At 40.0% G+C, this 27583-nt stretch overlaps 1 protein-coding gene and 1 pseudogene across 1 annotated transcript; one reads left to right on the top strand and one right to left on the bottom strand.

The window, feature by feature from the left end:
* On the top strand, window positions 1-26199 carry LOC139010980 (zinc finger protein 14-like). The gene is made up of 4 exons (XM_070416119.1): window positions 1-78; window positions 19655-19781; window positions 20157-20229; window positions 21651-26199. The coding sequence occupies exons 1-4, from the start codon at window positions 76-78 to the stop codon at window positions 24175-24177; spliced, it is 2730 nt and encodes a 909-aa protein (XP_070272220.1). The 5' UTR covers window positions 1-75; the 3' UTR covers window positions 24178-26199.
* LOC139009837 (iron-sulfur cluster assembly enzyme ISCU pseudogene) lies at window positions 10008-10551 on the bottom strand (annotated as a pseudogene).
* Window positions 26200-27583: the final 1384 nt, after the last annotated feature.

Raw genomic sequence — 27583 nt, 5'->3', positions numbered from 1 at the left:
TCCGCCATTCGTCCATCTGCGATCTGTAAGGTGGTGGGAGCTGCGTGCGGGACTCGGGAGGCCCAGGAACTAGAAATGGTGAGTGTGCGGCCGGGCGCGGGGACGGGGAGGAGGGGCGGGTGGAGCCGCCGTGGCGGGACCGTCTCTCCACGGTCAGGTCCGGAGCCTGCGGACCCGAGGCGCCGGGGGCTCCGCTGAAACTGCAGGCCCCTCGGGCTCGCAGGGTGGGGCCCAGCGGGGACCCGGGCGTCCAGTGTGTCCCCGCGGCAGGGCCTTGGGCTGCGGAGCGCGTCTGGGCAGCTCTGCACCCTCATCCCCGCGGCTCCGCAGTCGGTGCGGTGACCACGGGGAGGGTCATGGGGGACAATGGTGACTCGGTCCCCGCGGTTCGTGCACGGGAGCAGCTGTGGTCTGTGGGGTCCCCTGTCCCTCCTTTCTCCCCAGAAGGACCCCGTTTTCTCCTGAGTTTTGATGTTTGTGGAGCAGGCTCTCAAGTCCACCCGCTGCCCCCCAGGCCTAGCTCTGCAGCAAATGCCTGCATTTCCAGTCTCTCCCCCGAATCCTAACCGCCATCTTCCTTCTCTGAGTCACAGTATCTTATCAGCTACTTGTTTTGCGGTGCTTTTCAAACAAAATTCAGCTGAGGAAGTTGGAAGGTCTAACTGGTTTGATTCCCCATTCCCGAATCGGGCCGCATCTCCTCTAGTAAATAGAATCTGAGGGTTTGTACAACAGGCAGAAAGGAAGTGGCTTTGAGAGGTTATTAGTGAAAGAAAAGAGGGGATTGCTTCAGGCAGGGTCACCCTTCCTTAGGGGAAGGAACAGCAGGAGTCTTTAGACAGATTAGTGTTGAACAAGTTGCATAGTGACTGGGTTAAAACTTTACTCCTGGGAGAGGTGAAACTGCAGTTACATACAGTCCTGCACCCCTGAACCTGGGGTGGACATCCTGAGGCAGTTTTGTTGTTTTCAGTTCTCTTACAAACCTGCATGGTGCAGCCTGCTACACACCTAGGCCACATGGTGTAGCCTGTGGGTTCTAGGCAACAAACCTGTACAACATGCTTCTGTACTGAATGCTGTGGGCAGTTGTGATGCAGTGGTAGGAAGCATTTATGAAAAGATGCAGTAAAAATGTGGTGTGCAAGGTAGGAAATGGTACATCCGTGTGGGGCACTGACCCTGAATGGGCTGCAGGACTGGAGGCTGCTCTGCAGTGATTGGTGAGTAAATATGAAGGCCTACGTTACTGTACCTGACTGAAGACTTTATAACAATGTACACTTAGGCCAGGAAATTTGGGAAAAACAGATTCAATCAAGCCCAGGAGGCAATGATGCAATTGAAAGGCACAGTCAACACAAGACCTCTGAGGCTGCTGCCTGCCTAAACAGCATACTGTTTCACAGCAAAGTTTTCTTTCACTAAGTACAAGGCTCACAAAGATAAAAAGGTTAGTATAGCAAATACATAAAGTAGTGACCATAACTGTGTGTGCTGGACTGTCATAGGACTGGCTGCATAGGGAGCTGGTTTACACCAGTGTCATAGACACCTGAGTAATGCATTTCCCTATGATATCATGATGGGTATGACATACTAGGTGATTGCAGTTTTTCAAATCCACTATAATCTTTTTGTTTTATAGAAGGGATTTTATTTTTCATTAAGTTACAATTGACAAGCAACATTAATTAGTTTAAGGTGTACAGCATAATGATTTGATATTTGTATGTATTGTGAAGTGATCATCACAATAATTCTAGTTAGCATCAGTCATCATACATACTTACAGAATTTTTTTTTCTTGAGAAGAGAACTTTTAAGATTTACTCTTAGCAACTTTTACATCTGCAATATGGTATTACTAACTGCAGTCATTATGCTGTAAGCTGCATTTCCATGACTTATTTTATAACTGGAAGTTTGTACCTTTTGACACCCTTCATCCATTTGACCCCACTGCACCCCCATATACCATTCCCGCAACCTCTAGCAACCATCAGTCTGTGCTCTGTATCTATGGACGTGCTTTTTTAAAGGTTCTGCAGATAAGTGAGCACACGTGGTAATTCTCTTTTTCTGACTTATTTCACAAAGCATCATGCCCTCAAGGTCCATGAATGTGTTGTTACAAGTGGCAGAATTTTTTTTTAATGGCTGAATAATATAGTAATATTCCTCTGTGTATGTGTGCACCATTTTCTTTTCTTTTTTTATAATTTAAAGTACTACATATATCTATTTTTCCCCTATTGACACCCCCCTTCCTGCCCCCAGGACAAGCCCCCATTGCCCCAGTGTCCATGTCCGTTGGTTATGCTAATATGCATGCCTACAAGTCCTCTGGTTGACCTCTTCCCCCCTCCCCTCCCTTCTTTCTGAGGTTGGACTGTCCTGTCTGTTCAGTGTTTCTTAGTCTCTGGATCTATTTTTGTTCATAGGTTTATGTTCATTATATCCCACATATGAGTGAGATCATGTGATATTTATCTTTCTCTGACTGGCTTATTTCGCTTAGCACAGGGGTCCTCAAACTACACCCCTCGGGCCACATGCAAATACAAATATTGCATTTGTTCCCGTTTTGTTTTTTTACTTCAAAATAAGATATGTGCAGTGTGCATAGGAATTTGTTCATAGTTTTTTTTTAAACTATAGTCCGGCCCTCCAAGGGTCTGAGGGACAGTGAACTGGCCCCCCGTTTAAAAAGCTTGAGGACCCCTGGCTTAGCATAATGCTCTCCAGGTTCATCCATGCTGTTGCAAATGGTAAAAGTTCCTTCTTTTTTACATCAGTGTAGTATTCCATTGTGTAGATGTACCACAGTTGTTTAATCCACTCATCTACTGATGGCCACTAAGGCTGTTTCCAAATCATGCTCCATTTTCTTTTAAACATTTTTTTTAAAACTCTCACCAGCGGATATTTTTCCATTGATTTTTGGAAAGTGGGGAAGAGAAAAAGAAAGACAGAAAAATATTGATGTGAAAGAAACGCATATACTAGTTGCCTTCTGCACATACCCAACCTTGGCCCAGGCCGGGAGGGGTGCTTGCATCCAAGGTGTGCCCTTGACCAGAATCGAACCCTGGTAACCCTTTAGTCCACAGGCCGACGCTCTATTCACTGAGTGATACGGGCTAGGGCTTAAACTTTTTTTTTTCAGTAAGTTGACACAGTACATTAGTTTCATGTGTCAACATAGTGATTAGACATGTATATAAGTTACAAAGTCTAACACCCATCAGATACCACACATAGTTAATAGAATATCATTGACTGTATTTCTTATGCTCTACTTTACATCCCCCTGACTATTTTGTATCTACCAATTTGTGCTTCCTTTCTGCTGTTGTTTTTGTTTGTTAATCCTCACTTGAGAATATTTTTCCCTTGATTGTTTTAGGGAGACTGGAAGAGAGAGAGAAAGACTGAGAGAAACATTGATGTGAGAGAGAAACACATTGGTTGGTTGCCTCCTGCACGAGCCCTGACCAGAGCTGGCCGGGGAGGAGCTTGCAACCAAAGGACATGCCCTTGACTAGAATTGAACCTGGGACCTTTTGGTTTGCATGTTGGTGTTCTATCCACTGAGCCAAACCAGCTAGGGCAGGGGTGGGCAAACTTTTTGACTCGAGGGCCACAATGGGTTCTTCAACTGGACCGGAGGGCCGGAACAAAAGCATGGATGGAGTGTTTGTGTGAACTAATATAAATTCAAAGTAAACATCATTACATAAAAGGGTACGGTCTTTTTTTTTTTTTTAGTTTTATTCATTTCAAACGGGCCAGATCCGGCCCGCTGGCTGTAGTTTGCCCACGGCTGAGCTAGGGTATGTACTTCCTTAAAAAAATTAATAATTCCTTATTGTTGAAAGTATGACATATACAGGCAGTCCTTGGGTTACTTCGGACTCGACATACATTGTTTCATGGTTATGTCGCCATTTCCCTTTTATTTATTAAAAAAAAAGTTCCGTCATTTCGACATATGTACTGTACATATGTGCTTTATGTTTTTTTTTGTTTTTTTTTAAATATATTTTATTGATTTTTTACAGAGAGGAAGGGAGAGAGATAGAGAGTTAGAAACATCGATGAGAGAGAAACATCGATCAGCCGCCTCCTGCACATCTCCTACTGGGGACGTGCCCGCAACCCAGGTACATGCCCTTGACCGGAATCGAACCTGGGACCCTTCAGTCCGCAGGCCGACGCTCTATCCACTGAGCCAAACCGGTTTTGGCTGTGCTTTATGTTTTTTATTATTTACTGTATTTACAAGTAAAGGTCAGGAATTGTTATCTTTCTTTTAAATTTTTTTTTACTGTTTCACTTCATTATTGCTATGTAGGTGGGTTCTGACTTACGGTCGTGTTAGGTTGTGTTACTTGTGTTACGTTGTGTTACGTTGTGTTACGTTGTGTTACGTTGTGTTACGTTGTGTTACGTTGTGCCATAGGAACAGATTTCTGACGTAACCCAGAGAACCTACTATATCACCTTTTTTCTCCAATTGACCCCTCCCCCCGCATCCTGCCCCCTACCCTAGGTGTTCAGCACCTTTTTGTCTTTGTCCATGGGTTATGCTTATATGCATGCAAGGCCTTTAGTTGATTAGCTCCCACCCACCCATCCTCCCCTGCCTTCCCTCTGAGATTCTGCACTCTTCCAGGCTTTCATGTGTCTGGATGCACTCCTTTTATCAGTTTATTTTTTGTTACTTAGATTCCACATAAGAGAGAGATCATATGATACTTGTCCTTTTCTGACTGATTTATTTCACTTAGCATGATATTGTCCAGGTCCCTTCATGTTGTCTCAAATGGTAAGAGATTGTTCTTTTTTGCTGTTGCATAGTATTCCGAGGTATAAATGTACCACCGCTTTTTTATCCACTCATCTATTGATGGGCACTTGGGCTGTTTGCAGATCTTGGTTATTGTAAATTGTGCTGCTGTGAACACAGGGGTGCATATATTGTTTCTGATTGGTGTTTCAGGTTTTCTTAGGATATATTCTTAGAAGTAGGATCACTGAGTCAAATGGCAGATTCATATTTAATTTTTTAGGAAACTCTATACTGTTTTTCATAATGGTTGCACCAGTCTGTATTCCCACATGCAGTGTACTAGGGTTCCCTTTTCTCCCCATGCTCACCAGCACTTGTCATTTGTTGATGGCAGCCATTCTGACAAGGTGTCCTGTTGATTTGCATATCTTGGATGATTATGACTTTCAGCATTTTTTTTATATGTCTCTTGGCCATCTTTTTATATTGGATTGTTTGTATTCCTTCTGTTAAGTTGTATGAGTTCCTTATATATTTTGGATACTAACCCTTTTTTAGATATATTATTGCTAAATATGTTCTCCCATACAGTGGGCTCCCTTTTCGTTTCATTGATGGTTTCTTTTGCTGTGCAGATTTATATTTTGATGTAGTCCCGCTTGTAAATTTTTCCTTTGTTTCCTTTCCCTTAGGAGATGTGTCTATAAACATACTGCTACGAGAGATGTCTCAGATTTTTCTGCCTATGGTTTCTTCTAGGATTGTTATGGTTTCACGACTTACATTGAATTTAAGTCTTTTATCCATTTTGAGTTTATTCTTGTGTATGGTGTAAGCTGGTGGTCTAGTTTCATTTCTTTTGCATGTATCTGTCCAGTTTTCCCAACAACATTTATTGAAGAGACTCTCTTGACTCCATTGTATGCTCTTGCCTCCTTTGTCAAATATTAATGGAGCATAATGGATTGGTTCAATTTCAGGGTTCTCTGTTCTGTTCCATTATCTAAATGCCTGTTCTTGTGCCAGTGCCAGGCTGCTTTCATTTTGTTGGCTTTGTAGTATAACTTGAAATCTGGTGTTGTGATTCCTCTGACTTTGGTTTTCTTTCTCAAAATTGCTGCAGCTATTCAGGGTCTTTTTTGATTCCATATACATTTCTGGAGTATTTGTTCTAGCTCCGTGAAATATGACATTGGTATTTTAATGGGATTTCATTGACTCTGTAGATTGCCTTGGATAATATGGACATTTTAATGATGTTGATTCTACCAATCCATGAACACAGTATATTCTTCCAGTTGGTTATATATTCTTCTACCTTTTTATTCTACATCCTGTAGTTTTCCAAGTACAGGTCTTTTGCCTGCTTGGTTAAGTTTATACCTAAGTATCTTAATTTCTTTTGTTCCCAAGGTAAATGGGATTGTTTGTTTAGTTTCATTTTCTGATAATTCATTGTTGGTATATAAACAAACTATCGATTTTTGGGTATTAATTTGTATCCTGCTACATTACCAAATTCATTGATTAAATTTAGCAATGTTTTGGTGGAGTCTCTAGGTTTTTCTGTGTACAGTAAATAATGAGAGTATACTTCCTCCTTTGCAACTTGGATGCTTTTTATTTCTTCTACTTGTCTGAACGCTGTGACTAAGACTTCCAATACTATGTTGAATAAGAGTAGTGCAAGCGGACATCCCTGTCTTGTTTAAGGTCAATTTGAACCATGCTTTGATCGTAAAACAATTTATCTTTGCCCATTGAGTATGATGTTGGCTGTAGGTTTGTCATATATATCCTTTATCATGATAAGATATGCTCTCTATATTCCCACTTTACTGAGAGTCTTTATCAAAACTGGGTGTTGGATTTTGTCAAATGCCTTTTCTGCATCTATTGATATGATCATGTGAGTTTTGTCTTTCAATTTGTTTATGTGATGTATCACGTTTATTGATTTGGGAATATTGTACCAGCCTGGAATAAATCCTACTTGGTCATGGTGTATGATCTTTTTAAGATATTGCTGGATGCGATTTGCTAATATTTTGTGGAGGATTCTAGCATCTATGTTCATGAGGGATATTGGCCTGTAATCCTCTTTCTTTGTAGTGTCTTTATCTGCTTTTGGAATTAGAATAATGCTGGCCTCATAAAAAGAGTTTAGAAGTGTTCCTTCCTCTTGGATTTTCTGAAATAGTTTGAGGAGTAAAGGTGTTAATTCTTCTTTGAATGAAGAAGAACTCCCCTGTGAAGCCATTGGACCTGGGGCTTTTGTTAGCTGGGAGTTTTTTATTTTTTTATTTTTTATTTTATTTTTTTTCTTTTTCTTTTTTTTTTTTAAATTAAATCTTTATTGTTCAGATTACATTTGTTCCTCTTTCCCCCCCCCCCCATAACTCCCCTCCTTCCAGTTCCCGCCCCACCCTCCGCCCTCACTCCCCACCCACTGTCCTCATCCATAGGTGCACGATTTTTGTCCAGTCTCTTCCCGCATCTCCCATTCCCCTTTCCCCCCCAAGAATAGTCAGTCCATTCCCTTTCTATGTCCCTGATTCATTATAATCACCAGTTCATTCTGTACATCAGATTATTTATTCACTTGATTCTTAGATTCACTTGTTGATAGATGCATGTTTGTTGTTCACAATTTGTATCTTTACCTTTTTCTTCTTCCTCTTCTTAAAGGGATACCTTTCAGCATTTCGTATAGTACTGGTTTAGTGGTGATGAACTCCTTTAGCTTTTCCTTATCTGTGAAGCTCTTTATCTGACCTTCAATTCTGAATGATAGCTTTGCTGGATAAAGTAATCTTGGTTGTAGGTTCTTGGTATTCAGCACTTTGAATATTTCTTGCCATTCCCTTCTGGCCTGCAAAGTTTCTGTTGAGAAATCAGCTGACATTCGTATGGGTATTCCCTTGTAGGTAATTGAGTCTCTTTCTCTTGCTGCTTTTAAGATTCTCTCTTTGTCTTTTGCTCTTGGCATTTTAATTATGATGTGTCTTGGTGTGGTCCTCTTTGGATTCCTTTTGTTTGGGGTTCTCTGCGCTTCTTGGACCTGTAAGTCCATTTCTTTCACCAGGTGGGGGAAGTTCTCTGCCATTATTTCTTCAAATAGGTTTTCAATATCTTGCTGTCTCTCATCTTCTGGCACTCCTATTATTCTGATGTTGGTACGCTTGTAGCTGTCCCAGAGGCTCCTTACACTATCTTCACACTTTCGGATTCTTTTTTCATTTTGCTTTTCCAGTTGGGTGTTTTTTGCTTCTTCGGTTTGATTCTTGTGCTCCTTTGGTCTGCTATTTGGTATAATATTCTTTATTTCAGTCCGTGTATGCTTACTTTCTAATTTCTTTATCGTAGCATCGAGGGTCTCATTAGTTTTCGTGAGGCTCTATTTTATTGCAGGCCCTCAAAATTGCGATTTTTAGCTCCATATCCTCCATTTCTGCCATGTTTTTTTGTCTCCGCATCTTTTATGCTTTCTTGGTGCACCCCCTTGTGGTCTTTGTGCACAGTCTTGTTCTAGTTAAGCCTTAATTGTTGTAGTTAATACTAGAGGGATTTGACCACCAGGCTGACTGGCTGTGAGAATCAGCTGTGGGAAAACTTCAGTCCTCTTGGGAGGTGCTAATCTAGCCTTTGCCTGAGGCGATCGGCAAATGGCTCTGAGCAGGGCTTGGGCGGGACAGGCTCAACAGGGCGGGCGGAGGGAGCAGCTATGGCTGCTCTCAGTCCGTCCCCAGGGGCTCTGCCTCTCTGTCCCAGCAACCGCTGCAAACCTCGGAGGGACCGTAGCCAGACAGTCCCGCTTCTCAGCTGGGAGTTTTTTAATTACTGCTTCTATTTCATCAGTTGTTATTGGCCTATTCAGGTTTTCTGATTCCTTCTGATTCAGTTTTAGGAGATTGTATTTTTTTAGGAATTTGTCCATTTCATCCACATTGTCCAGCTTGTTGGCATATAGTTGTTCATAGTATTTTCTTACAATCCTTTGTATTTCTGTGCTGTAGTTGGTTACTTCTCCACTTTTGTTTCTTGTTTTAGTTATTTAGATCCTCTCTCTTTGTTTCTTGATTAGTCTGGCTAACAGTTTATCAGTTTTGTTTATCCTTTCAAAGAACCAGCTCATGGTTTCATTTGATTTTTTTGTATTTTTTTTGTTTGTTAGTTTTTGTTTCTATGTAATTTATTTGTTCTGTAATCTTTATTATTTCCTTCCTTCTGCTTACTGTGGACTTTTCTTATTGTACTCTTTCTAGTTCTTTAAGGTGTAGTGTTAAATAATATATTGTTGATTTTTCTTGTTTTTTGAGGTATACCTGTAGTGCTATGAACTTCCCTCTCAGGCTGCTTTTGCTGTGTTCCAGAGATTTGGGGTTGTTGTGTGTTCATTTTCATTTGTTTCCAGGAAGTTTTTGATTTCTTTCTTGATCTCATTGGTAACCCATTCATTGTTTAATATTATGCTCTTTAGCCTCCATGTGTTTGAATGTTTTTGGGTGTTTTTACTGTAGTTGATTTCTAATTTCATTCCACTGTGATCTGAGAAGATGCTTAATTTGATTTCAATCTTCTTAACATTCTAGAGCAGCAGTTCTCAACCTGTGGGTCTCGACCCCTTTGGGGGTCAAACGACCCTTTCACAGGGGTCTCCTGAGACCATCAGAAAAAACATATATAATTACATATTGTTTTTGTGGTTAATCACTATGCTTTAATTATGTTCAATTTGTAACAATGAAAATACATCCTGCATATCAGATATTTACATTACCATTCATAACAGTAGCAAAATTACAGTTATGAAGTAGCAACGAAAATAATTTTTTTTTGTCTTACACTCTATAATTTATTATATATATGCAGATCTGTTCTATGTACAATACTTGGTTCTATCAAACAGTCGTACAAGGCATTCTATTGGTAATCCTCCCCAAAATAGATTCAGATAAAATAGATCTTTGTGCACTTCGTGGACTAGCAAAACTCAAGACTTACTGATTTCAGTTTTGAGGCCGTACATTCAATTCAAAATATACAGAATTAGGATTAAGGCGGTAAAAGTGGGCTGAAAGAAACCACAAGATTCAGAACAACTGAACTATATTCTCGCATCAGAGCCACCGTGTGAATAGCAAGGGTCGTGGGCATGGCCTTTCACTGCAGTGTGAGGAGCTTCCTGGAATCTAAGGTGATGCCCCGGGGCGGGCAAGCAGCTGAAGGCCCTGTGGAGGCTTCGCCAGGGGCTCATTCCCTCGCCGCCTCTCCTTTCTTGGGTTCTTGCTTCAGTTTGTAATCAGCCAGGGCGGCCTTGATCGCATCTTCAGCCAGCATGGAGCAGTGCAGCTTCACCGGGGGCAGGCACAGCTCCTTGGCGATGTCTGTGTTCTTGATGGTCAAGGCTTCCTCCACCGTCTTTCCTTTCACCCATTCGGTGGCCAGCGAGCTGGAGGCGATTGTGGAGCCACAGCCAAATGTTTTAAACCTGGCATCCACCATCTTCCCCTTCTCATCCACCTGCATCTGTAATTTCATCACATCGCCACACGCTGGAGCCCCCACCAATCCAGTCCCAACATTTTTGGATGTCTTGTCAAGAGACCCCACGTTTCTGGGATTTTCATAATGATCGACAACCTTCTTGTGATAGAGCCGGGCGGGGGCTGACAGCTCCCAGGGCGGCAGGCGCGGGTCCGAAGCAGCAGGGCTGAGGCAGCCCGCCGCAGTCCGCCTGCTCCAGTCGCCGCCATCTGCCGGTTTGCCCGAAAATAATTTTATGGTTGGGAGTCACCACAACACGAGGAACTGTATTAAAGGGTCACGGCATTAGGAAGGTTGAGAACCACTGTTCCAGAGACATGTTTTGTGTCCTAATGTGGTCTTTCTTTGTGAATGATCCTTGCGCACTTGAAAAGAATGTATATTTTGCTCTTTGGGGTGAAATGTTCTATAAATGTCAGTTAAATCATTCTGATCCACTGTTTCTTTTAGAACTACTGTCTTCTTGTTAAGTTTTTGTCTGGAAGATCTATCTAGTAAAGTCAGTGGGGTGTTGAAGTCTCGTACTATGACTGTATTGTTGTCAATCTCTCCGTTAAAGTTCATTAGAAGTTATATACTAGGTGTACCGGTTAATAATGCGGATTTTTTTCAATCGGTGGAGTTGCACATATGTTGATATATATGCGATTTGATATGTATGCTATTTTGTTGTATTGACAACAAGCTTCAAAACTTCATATGTCAAATTTTCTGAAGGTGTTAACATCATAGATATTTTTAGGTTTAAAAATGTCGAATTTCGTGCCAAGAAAATAGCATTTGCGGGAAGTTTTAATTCATTACTTTATTTTGAAGAAAAGTGCTGCTGAAAGTTATCATATACTTTGGGAAGCTTATGGTGAACATATTCCACCTCAAGATACTTGTGAACACTGGTTTAAACGCTTTAAAAGTGATGGTTTCTATGTGAAAGAATGTCCAGGTCAATTGTAAAAGTTTGAAGACCAACAATTACAAGCATTATTGGATAAAGATGCGTTTCAAACTCAGATAGTTTACGAGCAATGGGAAAGATTTTAAAGGCAGGAAAATGGGTTCCACATCAACTTAACGAAAGACAAATGGAAAACCGAAAAGTCATCTGTAAAATGTTGCTTCATCCCTAACCTGTCTCGCTCAGTGGATAGAGCGTCAGACTGCGGACTGACGGGTCCCAGGGTTGATTCCGGTCAAGGGCATATACCTTGGTTGTGGGCACATACCCAGTAGGGAGTGTGCAGGGGGCATGGCCTTTCACCGAGTCACCAGCTCTCTATCCCTCTCCCTTCCTCTCTGTAAAAAATCAATAAAATATGTTTTTAAAAATGTTGCTTCAATGGAACAAAAGAGAGTCTACTTTGTATTGAATTGTGACTGGCAATGAAAAGTGGATTTATTTTTTGAATCCCAAAGGCACAAAATCATGAGTTGATCCAGGTCAACCATCAACATTGACTGCAAGGCCAAATCCCTTAGGAAAGAAGACAATGCTCTGCATTTGGTGGGATCAAATGTGGCCTATTATGCACTTCTAAAACCAGGTGAAATCGTTAATACTGATCACTACTGACAACAGTTAATCAATTTGAACTACTCTTTGATTGTAAAATGACCAGAATGGGCCAGAAGACACAGCAAAGTAATTTTGCTTCATGATAACGCACCATCACACACTTCAAGACCAGTTAAAGACACGATAAAAGATCTTGCCTTGGAAGTATTAACCCACCTGCCGTATTCACCAGACCTTGCTCCTACAAATTGCCACTTGTTCCACACTGTCTGAGCAGCACTTCAAAACGTATGAAGAAGTGGAAAATTGGGCCTCTCAATGGTTTGCCTCAAAACAAGAAAAGTTCTATTGGGACAGTGTCCACAAATTACCTGGAAGATGGGGAAATGTGTAGTAGCGATGGACATTACTTTGAATAAAGCACTTTTTATATTTCTCTTGGAATTATCGTGTTTTCTTTGATTACAAAATCCACATTATTAACCAGTACACCTGATAGGTGCTACTATATTGGGTGCATACATGTTAACCAGGGTTATGTCCCCTGTTGGATCGATCCCTTTGTTTCTGTTGTGATGGCCTTCATTTTAAAGTCTATTTTGTTGGATATGAGTATTGCTTCTCCAGCTTTCATTTCTTTTCCATTTGCATGGAAAAATTGATTCCATACCTTCACTTTCATCCTGTGTGTGTCTTTTGTTCTGAGGTCGGTCTCTTGTAGACAGCATATAGTTGGGTCATGTTTTGTATCCCTTCAGCTACCCTGTGCCTTTTGATTAGAGCATTTAATCAATTTACATTTAGGATTATTATTGTTAGGTACTTATTTATTGCCATTTTAATTGTGTATGCCTAGGTTTCTCTCTGGTTCTTGTTCTCATTACAGCAGACCCTTTAGCATTTCTTCTTTTTTTTTTTAAATTCAAATTCTTTATTGTTTAAAGTATTACATATATCTCCATTTTCCCCCATTGACCTCTCCCCAGCTACTCCCCACCCCCAGCACATGCCCTCACCCCATTCCTGTCTGTGTCCATTGATTTTGCCTCTATGCAGGTCCTTTCGTTGATCTTTTATCCCACACCCCTCCCCTGCCTTCCCTCTGAGGTTTCACAGTCTGTTTGATGCTTTGATGTCTATGGATCTATTTTTTGTTGATCAGTTTATGTTGTTCATTATACAGTATTCCACAGATGAGTGAGATCATGTGATACTTATCTTTCTCCAAATGGCTTATTTCACTTAGCATCATGCTCTCCAGGTCCATCCATGCTGATGCAAATGATAAGAATTCTTTCTTTTTTACAGCAGCATAGTATTCCATTGTATAGATGTACCACAGGTTGGTTTGTTTTAATCCACTCATCTGCTGATGGACACTTAGGCTGTTTCCAACTCTTAGCTATTGCAAATTGTGCTGTTATGAACATAGAGGTGCATATATCCTTTTTGATGGATGTTTCTGATTTCTTGGGATATATTTCTAGAAGTGGGATTACTGGGTCAAATGGGAGTCCCATTTTTAATTTTTTGAGGAAACTCCATGTTGTTTTCAACAGTGGCTGCACTAGTCTGCATTCCCAGCAGCAGTGCACCAGGGTACCTTTTTCTCCACATCCTCACCAGCACTTGTCATTTGTTGATTTGTTGATAGCCATTCTGACAGGTATGAGGTGGTACCTTATTGTCATTATGATTTGCATCTCTCAGATGATTAGTGACTTTGAGCATGTTTTCCTATGTCTCTTGGCCTTCTGTATGTCCACTCTGGAAAAGTGTCTATTTAGGTCCTTTGCCCCCTTTTTGCACTTGGTGGTGATGTACACCGTTAGCCTTTTTTTTTTTTTTTTATCTGGGAAGCTCTTTATTTGACCTTTGATTTTGAATGATAGCCTTGCTGGATACAGTAATCTTGGTTTCAGATCCTTGCTTCCCATTACCTTGAGTACTTCATGCCATTCCCTTCTGGCCTGTAGAGTTTCTGATGAGAAATCAGGTGTCAGCCTTATGGGAACTCCTTTTTAGGTAACAGTTTGCTTTTCTCTTGCTGCCTTTAAGATTCTCTCTTTGTCTTTAATTTTTGGCATTTTAATTATGATGTGTCTGGGTCTTTGGTCTGTTTGGGTTCTTCTTGCTTGGGGTTCACTGTGCCCTCTGAACTTGTGAGACTTTTTCCTTTACCAGATTATGGAAGTATTCTTCCATTATTTCTTCAAACAAGGTCACTTCTCCCTTTCTGCCTATTCTGGCCCACATGCTAGTCTACTATTGTTACATTTCACATTCTTTCATAGCTCCGTTAAGCTATTTTCATGTTTTTTAATTGATTTTTCTTCTTGGTTCTCTGATTGAGTGATATTTTCAATTCTGTCTTGTAATTCACTGATTTTATCCTCAGTTTCCCCTAATCTGCAGTGTATTCCTTCCAGTGTGTTATTAATGTTATATCATTCTTTATTTCCAACTCTTCTTTTTTCATAGTTACTATATCATTTTTCATACTGTTGAGCATCTTTAACATCATACTCTGAACTTCATTATAGATAAATTTCTTATCTCTGCTTCATTTATTTCTTTTTCTGGAGAATTCTCTTGTTCTTTCATTGAAGGGTTGTTTCATTGCCTCATTTTGGCTATCTGTTTGGGTTTGGGACTATATGTTAGGTAAATCCTCTATGCCTCTCAAACTCTAGTTCAGGATAGTGTCAAATGCTATTTCTGACTAATTAGGCCAGGCAAAGACTCAGTCTCCAGAGACCACCTCTACCTACACACTGATGGGATTCAGACTTGAATTGTCCCCCCAGGCAATAGTCCTGCGTTATGGCGAGAGGTTTTTTTCAGCAGGATGGGCAGTTGCTTCTGCCTGGAGGCTAATTATAATTTTTAGTCTATGTGGCCTCAGGGCAAGGTGTTTTCTAGTAGGGTGTGTCAACCTCCTTTCCTCCATACAAGGCAAATGTCTGTGTGGGAAAGATGTCCTCTGCTGTGTGAGGGAATGAAACGGGATGTCTGCCCAGGAATCTGGGGATGTCTGTCTTCTGATCTCTACACTCTGAGTCCCCAATCCTGGCTTCTGCTCACACAGCTCCAGTCTGCTCCATTTACTAGATGGCTCTAAATCGCTGTTTAACCATCTCAGTTTCACTATTTATTTTGCCAGTAAGCCAGGACAATACTGGCCTGTGTTATTTATACAATTTCCTTTCAACATTTCTCATCACAAAATCCCACAACTTCCACAGACTTTCTACCACTTTCACAAATCTTTCTTCAGATACCTTACAACTCAGAAGTAACCAGTTTTAGATTCCACTTTCTTTTTCCTTCAAAATGCATCTCCGTGCCTCATGCCTTCCATTACACCAAAGCCATACTTCCTTTCCAATTAGTTAGAATTCTTAACCCTTAAAAATCTTAATTTTTAGGTAGCATGTAAGTAATTAACATTCCTCAGATGAGCAATACATTCATATTTTAAGAGTTGCTTCAAATAAAATTCAAGACTTATTTATTAACAGATTCAAATTTATCCTTTAGATTCTCCATATGAGGCAAATTCAGATTAATATTTCAGTATCCTGTTATTTCAAAATACCTAGCTAGATATTTAATAATTTACTATTTAATCCAGCAAACTTCAAAGTTTTACTTTACCAAAGACTTCGGAAAACTGTTTAGGCATATATATAATTACCCAGGATAAAGCTTTATCATATACCCTTCATTTTAGTTGTATTTATTTTGCCTTAACAAAGTAGTGAGATTTTAAAGCCAAGTATTATTACACAAGGCATTTTCTTGGGAAATTTTGTAACAGGGATAACTCACTGGCCTTTAGTGGCTATAATGTATTTTTTTCTATTTACAAAAGTGGGAGTGGCCCTCCACTGCTATTTCTGCAGCCTGCTGGAAGGCACTTCTACGGGTCTAATCCTCCTGTGAAAAAGACTTGAGGGTTTAAATAATTATTTCCCATATTTTTTCTTTCTGAGTAGTCTAACAACATGAAATCTTACCTGTAAGAAGAGATATTGTCCTAGCCAGTTTGGCTCATTGAATGGAGCGTCAGCCTGTGGACCAAAGAGTCCCAGGTTTGATTTCAATCAAGGGCACATGCCTGAGTTGTGGGCACAGTCCAACGTGCAGGAGGCAGCCAACCAACGATTCCCTCTTGTCAATGATGTTTCTATCTCTCTCTCTCCTTTCCTCTCTGAAATAAATAAAAAGGTATTTTAAAAAAAAGAAGAAGAGATGTTAAAAACAGAAACAGAAAAATCCCTACAGTAAATAAATGAGTACTCATAAAACATTAGACTGGGACATTAGCCTTAGAATCTTATCTCACATTGACCCATCACAGTAAATGGGTTCTGAGTGGCACAAAGGCCAAACAGTAGAGACAGAGGATTCCCTGAGTTCATAAAACAGCAAAGTCCCCCAAAGATAAGAAAACAAGCAAAAAACCTCAATAACCAAGTTACATTAGAGCAGTGGTTCTCAACCTTCCTAATGCTGAGACCCTTTAATACAGTTCCTCATGTTGTGGTGACCCCCAATTTCAATGTTACAAATTGAACATAATTAAAGCATAGTGATTAATCACAAAAACAATATGTAATTTTATATGTGTTTTTCGATGATCTTAGGTGACCCCTGTGAAAGGGTCATTTGACTCCCAAAGGGGTCACGACCCACAGGTTGAGAACCGCTGCATTAGAGACAGAGAAGAACTTTCACTAGATAATGACTTTCTTTTTTTAAAAATATATTTTATTGATTCTTTACAGAGAGGAAGGGAGAGGGATAGAGAGTTAGAAACATTGATGAGAGAGAAACATCGATCAGTTGCCTCCTGCACACCCCTTACTGAGGATGTGCCCGCAACCAAGGTACATGCCCTTGACTGGAATCGAACCTGGGACCTTTCAGTCCGCAGGCTGACGCTCTATCCACTGAGCCAAAATGGTTAGGGCACTAGATAATGACTTTCACTAGATAATGGCTGATGACTTGAGAGGGAGAGCAGGAAGGGTCCCCAAGATAAGAATTCTTGGCAGCTGCTGGGAAGTTCCTGCAATCCCTGCCACATGTTCAGCCTACCACAGGTAGCTGGGGCCTTTAGCAACGTAAAATATGCCCTATCCTTAAACAAACCAAACCAAACAACAAAGACAAGAAACAATGATCAACAGAGACACTCCATGGACAATTTTTACAGGCACGCATAACCCACAGACAAGACTTAATGAACCAGAGTCCTTTTCATGGAACTTTCCGATGTGTTACAGTGCCCGAGGCTTACAGCCAGAATGTGGTCCAGAGGACTCCCAGGTAGGGTTGCCAGTAAACACCCACAAACAGCCTGTTATTCACACATCTCATCATATTTTGCTCTCAAAATTAAATATTGACTGGAGTCCAGAGTTCCTTTAGTTAAAATCATTCAGTCCCAAAGCATTTTATGGTAATTTTCAGACAAGGCATGAGGAGTCCTTTTGTAAATGGCCCATTTTCTCATACTTTTCCTTATTTCTTTAAAGGTATTAAAGGAGAGGGGTTCATGTATTCGATTACCTTGCATCTTGCATAACTGAGAAAGTCAAAACCTCTTCTAACATAGCTTGCCTGACACATGATCCCATAACTGAGGATTTAGTTGATGAGCCTTCCCACACGGAGGATCAGGGCCCTTCGGTATTACTGGCTTTACAGGCTCTACTGCAGGAGGAGGGGGCAGTGATAAATCCTGCTGGTCTTCTGTAGGCTTTTGATTCTCAATATAAAGTAGGCATAGTGCAGCTTCAACAAGAGCCCACATAATTAACGATGACAAAGGCACTTGTTTTCCCTGGGCCTGATTTCTCTTTCAATTCCTACCTTCTTGTTCCTATAGATCAAGGTCTAATGTTCTAGCATCAGGGAAGCAAGGGTTATAAGTTATAATAGTCTCCAAAAGGCCCTTTAAGTGTTTCCTTGTAACCAAGGCACCATTTGCTTTTCACAACTGTTTAAGCACTCTTGTATTTTGTTGCCATTTATGGTGCAAACAGTAGGGCCATCAGCCCAGCTCCCACCCACATCGGCCTGGTGCTGTCCCCTCGCTGGCACCGCCCCCCACCGTATTAGCCTGTCCCCATCTGTGGAGCGACAGGAGGGGTTTTCGGGGACCCCACTCGCATCCACCTTGGCCTGGCACGACTGCTCATCTACTGCACAATCCCGTAGCAGTCCCAGTCTGATCAGGGCCCATCGGGCCAGCACCGCCTCCACTGCCGCCCGCTACTAGCACCACATCTCGGAAGCCTGCTATGTTTTGTGCCACCCACCTGGTGGTCAGTGTACATCATAGCGAGCCGTGGAAATCCCAGTTGGTCAAACTCCCAGTGATAATTTCCATATTAGCCTTTTATTATACAGGATACTACCTTTACTTTATTGTGTATTCTTACTTCCTTTTTCTACTATTCTGTGACCATAAAGGCATGGGTTTATATCTAGGCTCTCTGTTCTGTTCCACTGATTCATATGCTGTTTTTAGGCCAGGACCATGGTGTTTTGATTACTATAGCCTTGTAGTACAGTTGGATATTAGGTAGTGTGATTCATCCACATTTGTTCTTCTTTCTCAAGATTGCTGTTGCTATTCAGGGTGTTTTGTGGTCTATATAAAATTTTTGAATATTTTTTCGAGTTATGTGAGATCTATCTTGGGTATATTGATAGGAATTGCATTGAAGCTATAGATTGCTTTGGGTAGTATGGACATTTTAATTATATTAATTTTTCCTCTCCATAAACACCATATATGCTTCTGTTTATATTTTACATTCCAATTACAGTTTACATTTAATTTTATTTTGTATTAGTTTCAGGTGAAACTAATTTCAACATGAAAATATTGCAGATATCAATAAAGGCCCTTGTACATGCCAAGTCTTAAATTGTTCCTCAAGGGCCAGGCCCTGGTTATCGTGTCACAATTCTGCCAGAAAGACTTCTTTTGAGTGTGATCTTATGATTTCAATATATGTGTCTATGTGTCCTAAAAATCAGTATGAAGTAACCCTCAGGCTCATGAGTAGGGGACTTTTGTGGAGGGCTAAGTTGCCCTATCTTGCTCATGCCTGACCTCTAACTGAACATCCTATCTCTATTAAATGAGAGAGGCAAAAGAAGGTCAAACGGAGTTACTAACAAGTAATATAAAAAGAAATGATCATTCATACTCCTCTACAAGAATATTTTCATTCATTCAGGTGTATCTGACTATTTCTGATAATTTGGAGTACTTCAGGAAATATGGCCAAGTACATTTCGTTCTAATTTGAATTTCCACACGCCGCCTGGCCTCTCCTATTTGGTGATGAGAATAGAAGAGAAAGCTACCAGGCCTTTATTGTATTCAAAGTCACTAAAACTTTATGCAGCTATGACAATATGTTTTATGGACTGCTGCATCAAATGGTGGTTATAATGGAGATGAGTTTTCTCACAAGGAATCAATGGGCTTAAAACAGAAGTATTTTAACTTATTAATATAGAAGTTGTTCAAGGTGTTTTTTACTCTGACATTAGAGATCAATGAAGAGTTGAAGTGATCAAAGTAAAATCATATCAATAAATTCCACATGTTCTTGAGGAAATGAATTTGGCAAATTAATAATAGTCTTACAGTCAAGTGATACACTAAATGTTGGTGACCACGTGTTCTATGTGAACTTTCTATGAATTATTTGTAGGTCCCCAGTGTTGTCTGTCTCACCCATTCTCTTATATGTATATGTGGGATGTTTTAGGACTCAGTGGCCTTTGAGGATGTTAATGTGGAGTTCACCATGGAGGAGTGGGCTTTCCTGGATCCCACCCAGAAGAAACTCTACACAGATGTGATGCTGGAAACCTTCTGGAACCTGGCATCAGTAGGTAGGTATCACAAATTCTTTTTTTTTTTTAGTATATTTTTACTGATTTTAGAGAGGAAGGAGAGAGAGAACTACAGCAAAGTCAATGATTAGAGAGAATCACTGACTGGGTACCTGGTGCGAGCATCACACTGGGGATCTAGCCTGCAAACCGGTCCTACTTTAAATTGACCTGTGACCTTCCGGTTCATACCAGTTCATATGTTGATGATCACCCACAGGGCAACTATGGCCTTTAACAACTTGGTATTTAGGCAATTAGAAAATATGGAAAGGGAGTACATTGGTAATTAAACCAGGAATGATCACAGCTCATTGTATACCTAAAATCTAACCATTTTTTATATTCTTTAATAGTTTATAATGCTTTTTCTAGCATGTATTTTAGAAGAACAATGTGACGACCATGACAGTGAAGATCAGTATGAAAATCATTGGATGCATCTTAGGTGAGTCGCATTGACCTATAAATAATTCATAAAATTATTTATGACAAAGCGTTAAGAGCATCTTAGTGTTTTTTTAACATAGGTTTTTATATATTTTATTTATTTATACATTTAATATTTTTAACATTTATTTCAGAGAGTTAGGAAGAGGGAGAAAGAGAAAGAAATATCAATGATGAGAGAGAATTATTGATGGCTGCCTCCTACATGCCCCACATTTGGAATCATGTCCAGAACCTGGGAATGTGCTCTGACCAGAAATTGGTTTAGACCACTGAGCCTCGCTAGTGATGCAAAAATATGTTTTTATTGATTTTAGAGTATGGAGGTGAGAATGAGAAATAGAAAAGTCAATAGACTGCCTCCTGCATGCCCTGTACTGGGTTTAATAAATCTGCAATCTGGCCATGCTCCCTTTCAGGGAATTGCACAAGCAAGCCCCTGGTACATGGGTCCATCCTGAACCACTGAGCCATATGGGCCCGGTCCACAAAAGAATCTTTTTTTAAAATAATATATTTTATTGAGGTTTTTACAGAGTGGAAGGGAGAGGGTTAGAGAGTTAGAAACATCGATCAGCTGCCTCCTGCACACCCCCAACTGGGGATGTGCCTGCAACCAAGGTACATGCCCTTGACCAGAATCGAACCTGGGACCTTTCAGTCCGCAGGCAGACACTCTATCCACTGAGCCAAACCAGTTAGGGCAACACAAAAGAATCTTAAAAACAGATAATCCAATGGTATTAGCCCAGTTTTAAATGTATTGATTTTCAGAATAATCTCATCAAAATGTTTTGTTTTTTTTTCAGAAATATGACCTACATGTTTAGTGTATAAAAAATAATTACACGCCCTAACCGGTTTGGCTCAGTGGATAGAACGTCAGCCTGCGGACTCAAGGGTCCCAGGTTCGATTCCGGCCAAGGGCATGTACCTTGGTTGCAGGCACATACCTAGGGGATGGCATGCAGGAGGCAGCTGATTGATGATTCTCTCTCATCAATGTTTCTCACTCTCTATCCCTCTCGCTTCCTCCCTATAAAAAAATCAATAAAATATATATATATATATATATATATATATATATTTAATTTAGGTGCTGCTTTTATTTCTTAACAGTTATAGCAAGGAAAAATCCAATAAAATATATTTTAAAAAATAAAAATAAAAATCATGATTCTACCCTTTAAAAAAAATTACACTTGGAAACAATATAAAGAAGTACCATTAATGAATATAAGTGTTTTCATAATATTAGTTATCCAGCCTATAACAGAAGTTTTAAGATATCCACATTCAAAAATGGAATGTTCAGGAACCGTACCCTTTCTTTGAAAATGGTAAAAATGTCATTGTCATGCTATTAATAAATATTAAATCATTTACAGTGTATTAATAATATGTTTCTGATTTTTACAGCAGTCATATGGTAGAGAGACTCTGTACAAGGAAGGATGGTAGTCAATGCAGAGAAAACTTCAGCCAGATCCCCAATAATAATGAAAAGAAGGAAATTTCTGAAATAAAACAACCTAAATCCAGGTTGTGTAGGCAAATCTTCATACATTATTTATCCTTGAATAACCACCTGAGCTCTCACATTGGACCCAAACTGTACCTGTGTCAGGAATATGAAGAAAAACGTTATAAATATAAGGAAGCTGAGAAAGCTTTCAAGCCTCACCAACATATTCAGAGTCATGAAGGCAGCCACTGCAAGAAAACTTTTCACTATTCAACTTCCCTTAGAAATCATGAAAGAACACATATTCCTGGGATACCGAATGAGTGTGAGCAATATGGGAAAGGCTTTAGTCATCTCACTTACTTTAAACTTCACAAAAATACTCAGAGTGGAGAGAAACCATGTCAAAGTAAGCAATGTGGCAAAGCTTTCAGTTCTCCCAAGTACTCTGGAGAAAATGAAAGACACACTGCAGAAAAGCCCTATCAATGTAAGAAATCTGGAATAGTTTTCAGTTCCACTTCTCTTAGAAGTCAAGAAAAAACACACTGTGGTGAGAAACCTTATGAATGTGGGAACGTCTTCAGTTGGCTCAGCTCTCTTGGAAAACGTAAAAGAAGTCATCCTAGAAAGAAGTCTCATGAATGTAAGGAATGTGGTAAAACATTCCATCGTCTCTATGCCCTTATAACTCACCAAGGAATGCATACTGAGGAAAAACCATATGAATGTCAGCTTTATGGTAAAATTTTCTCTTATCCAACTTCCCTCCAAAGTCATAAAGGAACTCATACCAGGGAAAAACCCTGTGTTTGTAAGCAATGTGGGAAAGCCTTCAGTTGTACAAAGTCTTATCGAGAGCATCAATGGATTCAATGTGGAGAAAAGCCCTATGAATGTAAGCAATGTGGGAAAGCTTTCAGACATTCCACTTTTCTTAGAAATCATGAAAGGATGCACACTGGGGAGAAACCCTATGAATGTAAACAATGTGGGAAAGCCTTCCATTATAGCAGCTCTCTTGAAAAACATAAACGATGTCATGATGGAAGGAAGCCTCATGAATGTAAGAAATGTGGTAAAACATTCCATCATCCCTTTTTCCTTAGAAATCATGAAAGAACTCATACTCGGGTAAAACGCTTTAAATGTAAGCATTGTGGTAAAGGTTTCTATTATCAATATTCTCTTCGATATCATGAAAAAACTCATACTGGGAAAACACCCTATGAATGTAAGCTATGTGGTAAAGTTTTCTCTTATTCAACTTCCCTCCAGTATCATAAAAGAACTCATACCGAGGAAAAACCCTTTGAATGTAAGCAATGTGGGAAAGCCTTCAGTTCCAGGAGCTCTCTTGCAAATCATAAAATAAGTCATGATGAAAAGAAGCCTCATGAATGTAAGAAATGTGGTAAAACATTCCATCATTACTATTCCCTTAGAAATCATGAAAATACTCATTCTGGGAAGAAACCCTATGAATGTAAGGTCTGTGGTAAAGTTTTCTCCCTTTCAGCTTCCCTTCAATATCATGAAAGAATGCATACTGGGGAAAAACCTTATCAATGTAAAGTATGTGGGAAAGCCTTCATTTTTCCCAGCTCTCTTGGAAATCATAAAAGAAGACATCATGGAAAGAAGACTCATGAATGTAAGGAATGCGGTAAAACATTCCATTATCAATATTACCTCCAACTTCATGAAGGTATTCATACTGGTGTAAAACGTTATGAATGTAAGCCTTGTGGTAAAGCTTTCTGTTATCCATCTTCCCTGCGAAGTCATGAAAGGACTCATCATAAGGAGGAACCCTATAAATGTAAGCATTGTAGCAAAGCTTTCTCTTATCCATCTTCCCTCCAATGTCATGAAAGAACTCATACTGGGGAAAGACCCTATAAATGTAAGCATTGTGGCAAAGCTTTCTCTTATCCCACTTACCTCCAATATCATCAAAGAATTCATACTGGGGAAAAACCCTATAAATGTAAGCATTGTAGCAAAGCTTTCTGTTTTCTATCTGCCCTCCAAACTCATGAAAGATCTCATACGGGTGTAAAACGCTATGAATGTAAGCAGTGTGGTAAAGGTTACTATTATCGATGTTCTCTCCAAAGTCATGTTAGAGCTCATAATGTTAGACCATCCTATGAATGTAAGCTATGTGGTAAAGTTTTGTCTTCTTCAACTTCCCTTCAATATCATGAAAGAATCCATACTGGGGAAAAACCCTATCAATGTAAGGAATGTGGGAAAGCCTACGTTTCTCCCGGCTCTCTTGGAAATCATAAAAGAAGCCATGATGGAAAGAAGCCTCATGAATGTAAAGAATGTGGTAAAACCTTTATTTATCCCTCTTTCCTTAGAAGACATGAATTAACTCATACTGGTGTAAAACCCTATAAATGTAAGCATTGTGGTAAAGGTGTATCTTCTTCAGCTTACCTGCGATATCATGAAAGAACACACACTGGATAAAAGCCCCACATATGTTAGCAATGTGGTAAGGCTTTTAGTCTTTCTGCATCTCTTAGAGGTCATGAAAAAATACATACTGGAGAGAAACTATGACTGAAAGCAATGTGAGGAAGCCTTTTTTTCTGCCAAATGCCTTAGAGAACGTAAAATAACTCATCATGGAAAGATGCCTCATGAATGTAAGGAATGTAGTAAAACTTTCCTTTATCCCTCTTTGCTTAGAAATCATGAAAAAATTCATACTTGGGAATAACCCTCTGAATGTAACCATTGTGGTAAAACTTTCTCTTATCCAAGTTCCCTCTGACATCATGAAAGAACTCATAGTAAGGGAAAACCCTATTAATGTAAGCCATGGAGGAAACCTTTTATTCATCCCAGTTCCCTTCAAAATCACAAAAGCACTAATAGTGGAGAGAAATCATAATGAATGAAAGAACTCACACTGAAAATAAGCCCTATCATGTAAAGATTGTAGAAAAGCCCTTGACCATCCTAGTTCTTTTTTTTTAAATCCTCACCTGAGAATAGTTTTCCATTGAGAGAGTGGAAGTCAAAGAGAAAGACAGAGAACCATATTGATATGAGAGAAACAAATCGATTGGTTGCCCTCCTGCACATGCCCAGACATTTAATAACACACAGTGGAGAAAAGCTCTATGAATGGAAGGAATGTGGTAAAGCTTTCAGTTTTTCCAAGTCTCTTAGTATGGAATGAAGAACACATACTGAGGAAAAACCTTATGAATGTAAGCAATATGGGAAAACCTTCCGTTGTGTCACATCTTGGAAGACATAAAAGAAGACATAATGGAAATAAGCCTCAAGAATGGGCTAGGCCCGGAGTGTGGGGTTGCAGGAAGAGACTCCAGAAAGGCTCTGACATATTCGCTTCAGCCTTATTTTCCTAGTTCCCTGCCAGGGTTGGTTGCTGGGCACAGCCCTCGTGAATGCTGCATCTGCTCCAGGAACTGTGTGCTGCGCATGGCCTCACAGTCTAGGCTCCATGCGTGGCCTGGACTTGCCCGGCTGCTGGGCTCCACTCTGTCCCACTGGCGAATGCATGGCGAATCTCCCCTCCTTGCGGGTCCCCTGCCTTGGCTCTGAAGGGCTGTGGGACCTGGAGCAGCTGTAACAGGCAGACCATCCGCCAGACCTGTGGCTATCATCACCTGGAAACTGACTTTGCAGAAGAATAGTGGATGTTTTGATTTTAGGCAGGCATGGTAGGAATGCAAGGATTTTTGAGTCTCCTTTCTTAGATGGACCCAAAGCAGATTACTAAAATACAGTGCCCTATTTTACAGTGTACAGAGTGATAGCATAATTGCAAAAAATCTTTTCTTAAGTATATTGTAACATTTTTAGGGAAAGCATAGTTGTACCTAGGATTAACTGAGTAACTCTACTGGTACAAAATAAAATGAGTGACCTTTTAAAAATACACAGTAGAGCGACATTAAAGCACTAATTTGGATTAATAAATTAATAGAAATATTACTGTGGTCTTATCCCTGAATGAAGTCCATCAGGCAAGACATGAAACACAGTTCCAGCCCTACAAGAGCTTAGATGGTAAATAGTTACCATCGTTTAATTAATCAAGTAAATAATAACCAAACAATTCCTAATTAAGACTAAAAAGTTCTCTTTTTTTACCTGGAAGTAGATTTGAGACTCATTTAAAGACAATTTGGCCCTGGCCAGGTTGGCTCAGTGGATAGTGCATTGGACTCAGTAATCAAGCATCCCTGATTCAATTCCAGTCAAGGGCACATGCCCAGATTGCTAGGTAAATGCCTGGTAGGGGGTGAACAGGACACAGCCGTATTGATAATCTCTCATCATTGATGTTTCTATCTCTCCCTCTGCCTTACTCTCTGAAATGAATAAAAATAATAATTTTAAAAATATATATATATTGTAGAGAATGAAATAAACTTTAAGGATAATTTGATTGATTCTAAATTTTTAAGGGATTCACGAACTGACAATGTATGGAAATAAAATGAATAAATAAAATGCGAGACTTAGAAAAATTCATGCAGCAAATGGTTCTCTCTTCTCTCTCTCTCTCTCTCTCTCTCTCTAATAAATTCTTTTGCGTTGATGCTTAGCTACCCCAGAGTTCTGGCATCTGTAGCTTTTAGCTTTACAATGAGTACAATTCCAGAAATCTGTCTCACCAACAATTACATAGGTAAATCACTGTCAATCTGAGCAAGTTGCCTGCTTTGGTATTTTGTGGATATGAATCCTACCGTTCAGTAAAAAGCTAAAAATAATCTGCCATGTCATAGGCCCAGACACTTCAGTGACTTCAAAAATGTGAAGGTTTTTAGTAGAGGTTAATTGTTTGTAAGCAGAGAAACGAACTCTGGCTAATGTAAGGAAGGCAGGCATTTCTCTGAAATGGGCAGATGAACACAGGCCTCTGAAAGGACCCAGCGGGGGCAGCTCAAGTCCTGTCAGGGTCTGCCCTGGAGTGGATCTGTGTTAACCAGGGTCTCCCTTGGCTTTACTGCCCACAGAGTTGAATTGCCCAGATCCCTTTAGTTCCATGACCATCCCTAGGCCACAGGAGGGGGAAGAGTATTGAAAGATGTTCCCGTTGAGACGATGTAGAGGTAGATGGTTGTTCCCATCAAAAATAGAGTTATTGTCACAAAAGAAGAGAAGAGATATGGTGTGGGCAAAAACAAGAGAGATGTTCTACAGGTAGGAATGTAGTTATTAATGGTGAAAATGAAGAAATACTGGTTTAAGGAGGCATCTTCCTTTCCCCTTTCACTTGGAGATGTGAATTAGAGAATGATGGGTGCTATTTGTATGGCTTTATTATATTTCCTGTGTGATCCATTGGACAGTGTCTTTGATATAGACATGTATTTATTGAACATCAAGTGAGAGAGCAAAAAGACACTATTGTAGGCCCAACCCCTTCAATGTAGTCTTGCAAAATTATACAAGGCAGCATGAGAAATATTGCAACTAAATATTAAGGGTAGTATGTTTCATAGGAGTTTTCAAGTAGAAAGAAGACACTTGTCTAGACAAGTTTTACAGAGCATAAGTTTTGTTGGGCTGGGTTCTTGAAAGATGAGTTGGATTCTGAAAAGATAAAAGAGTGTATTTGTGGGCTCTCCAGAAAGCTCATTCAGGCTAGAGGAGGAGCATGAAAGCGAAGTCATGGACGATAAATAAACAGCCATTCCACTTCCCTCAGCGCAGTGCACTCTACTACCTTACTTAGTAGGTCTTTGGATGTGGAATTGTACTTTGGAAATGCAGTTATATTAGCGCCGAGTTTCTTTTCAATAGTTTTTTCATCAGTTAATCTTGAAAGATCTGCTTCTTGCTCATGTTCTAAAAACTGTCAAAGGTGCTCAAATTCAGAGAATAATTC

The sequence above is a fragment of the Myotis yumanensis genome, unplaced genomic scaffold, assembly GCF_028538775.1.
Source record: "Myotis yumanensis isolate MYYU_CA2020_CCGP unplaced genomic scaffold, mMyoYum1.0.hap1 SCAF_5, whole genome shotgun sequence".
Taxonomy (NCBI): Eukaryota; Metazoa; Chordata; class Mammalia; order Chiroptera; family Vespertilionidae; genus Myotis; species Myotis yumanensis.
Note: the sequence above shows the minus strand (reverse complement) of the source record. Positions and strands in the feature narration are given on the sequence as shown.

Coding starts and splice junctions, on each gene's coding strand:
- LOC139010980 (XM_070416119.1), top strand. Junction 19,782..20,156: donor CTGGAACCTGGCATCAGTAG/GTAGGTATCACA, acceptor TGCTTTTTCTAG/CATGTATTTTAGAAGAACAA. Junction 20,230..21,650: donor AATCATTGGATGCATCTTAG/GTGAGTCGCATT, acceptor TGATTTTTACAG/CAGTCATATGGTAGAGAGAC.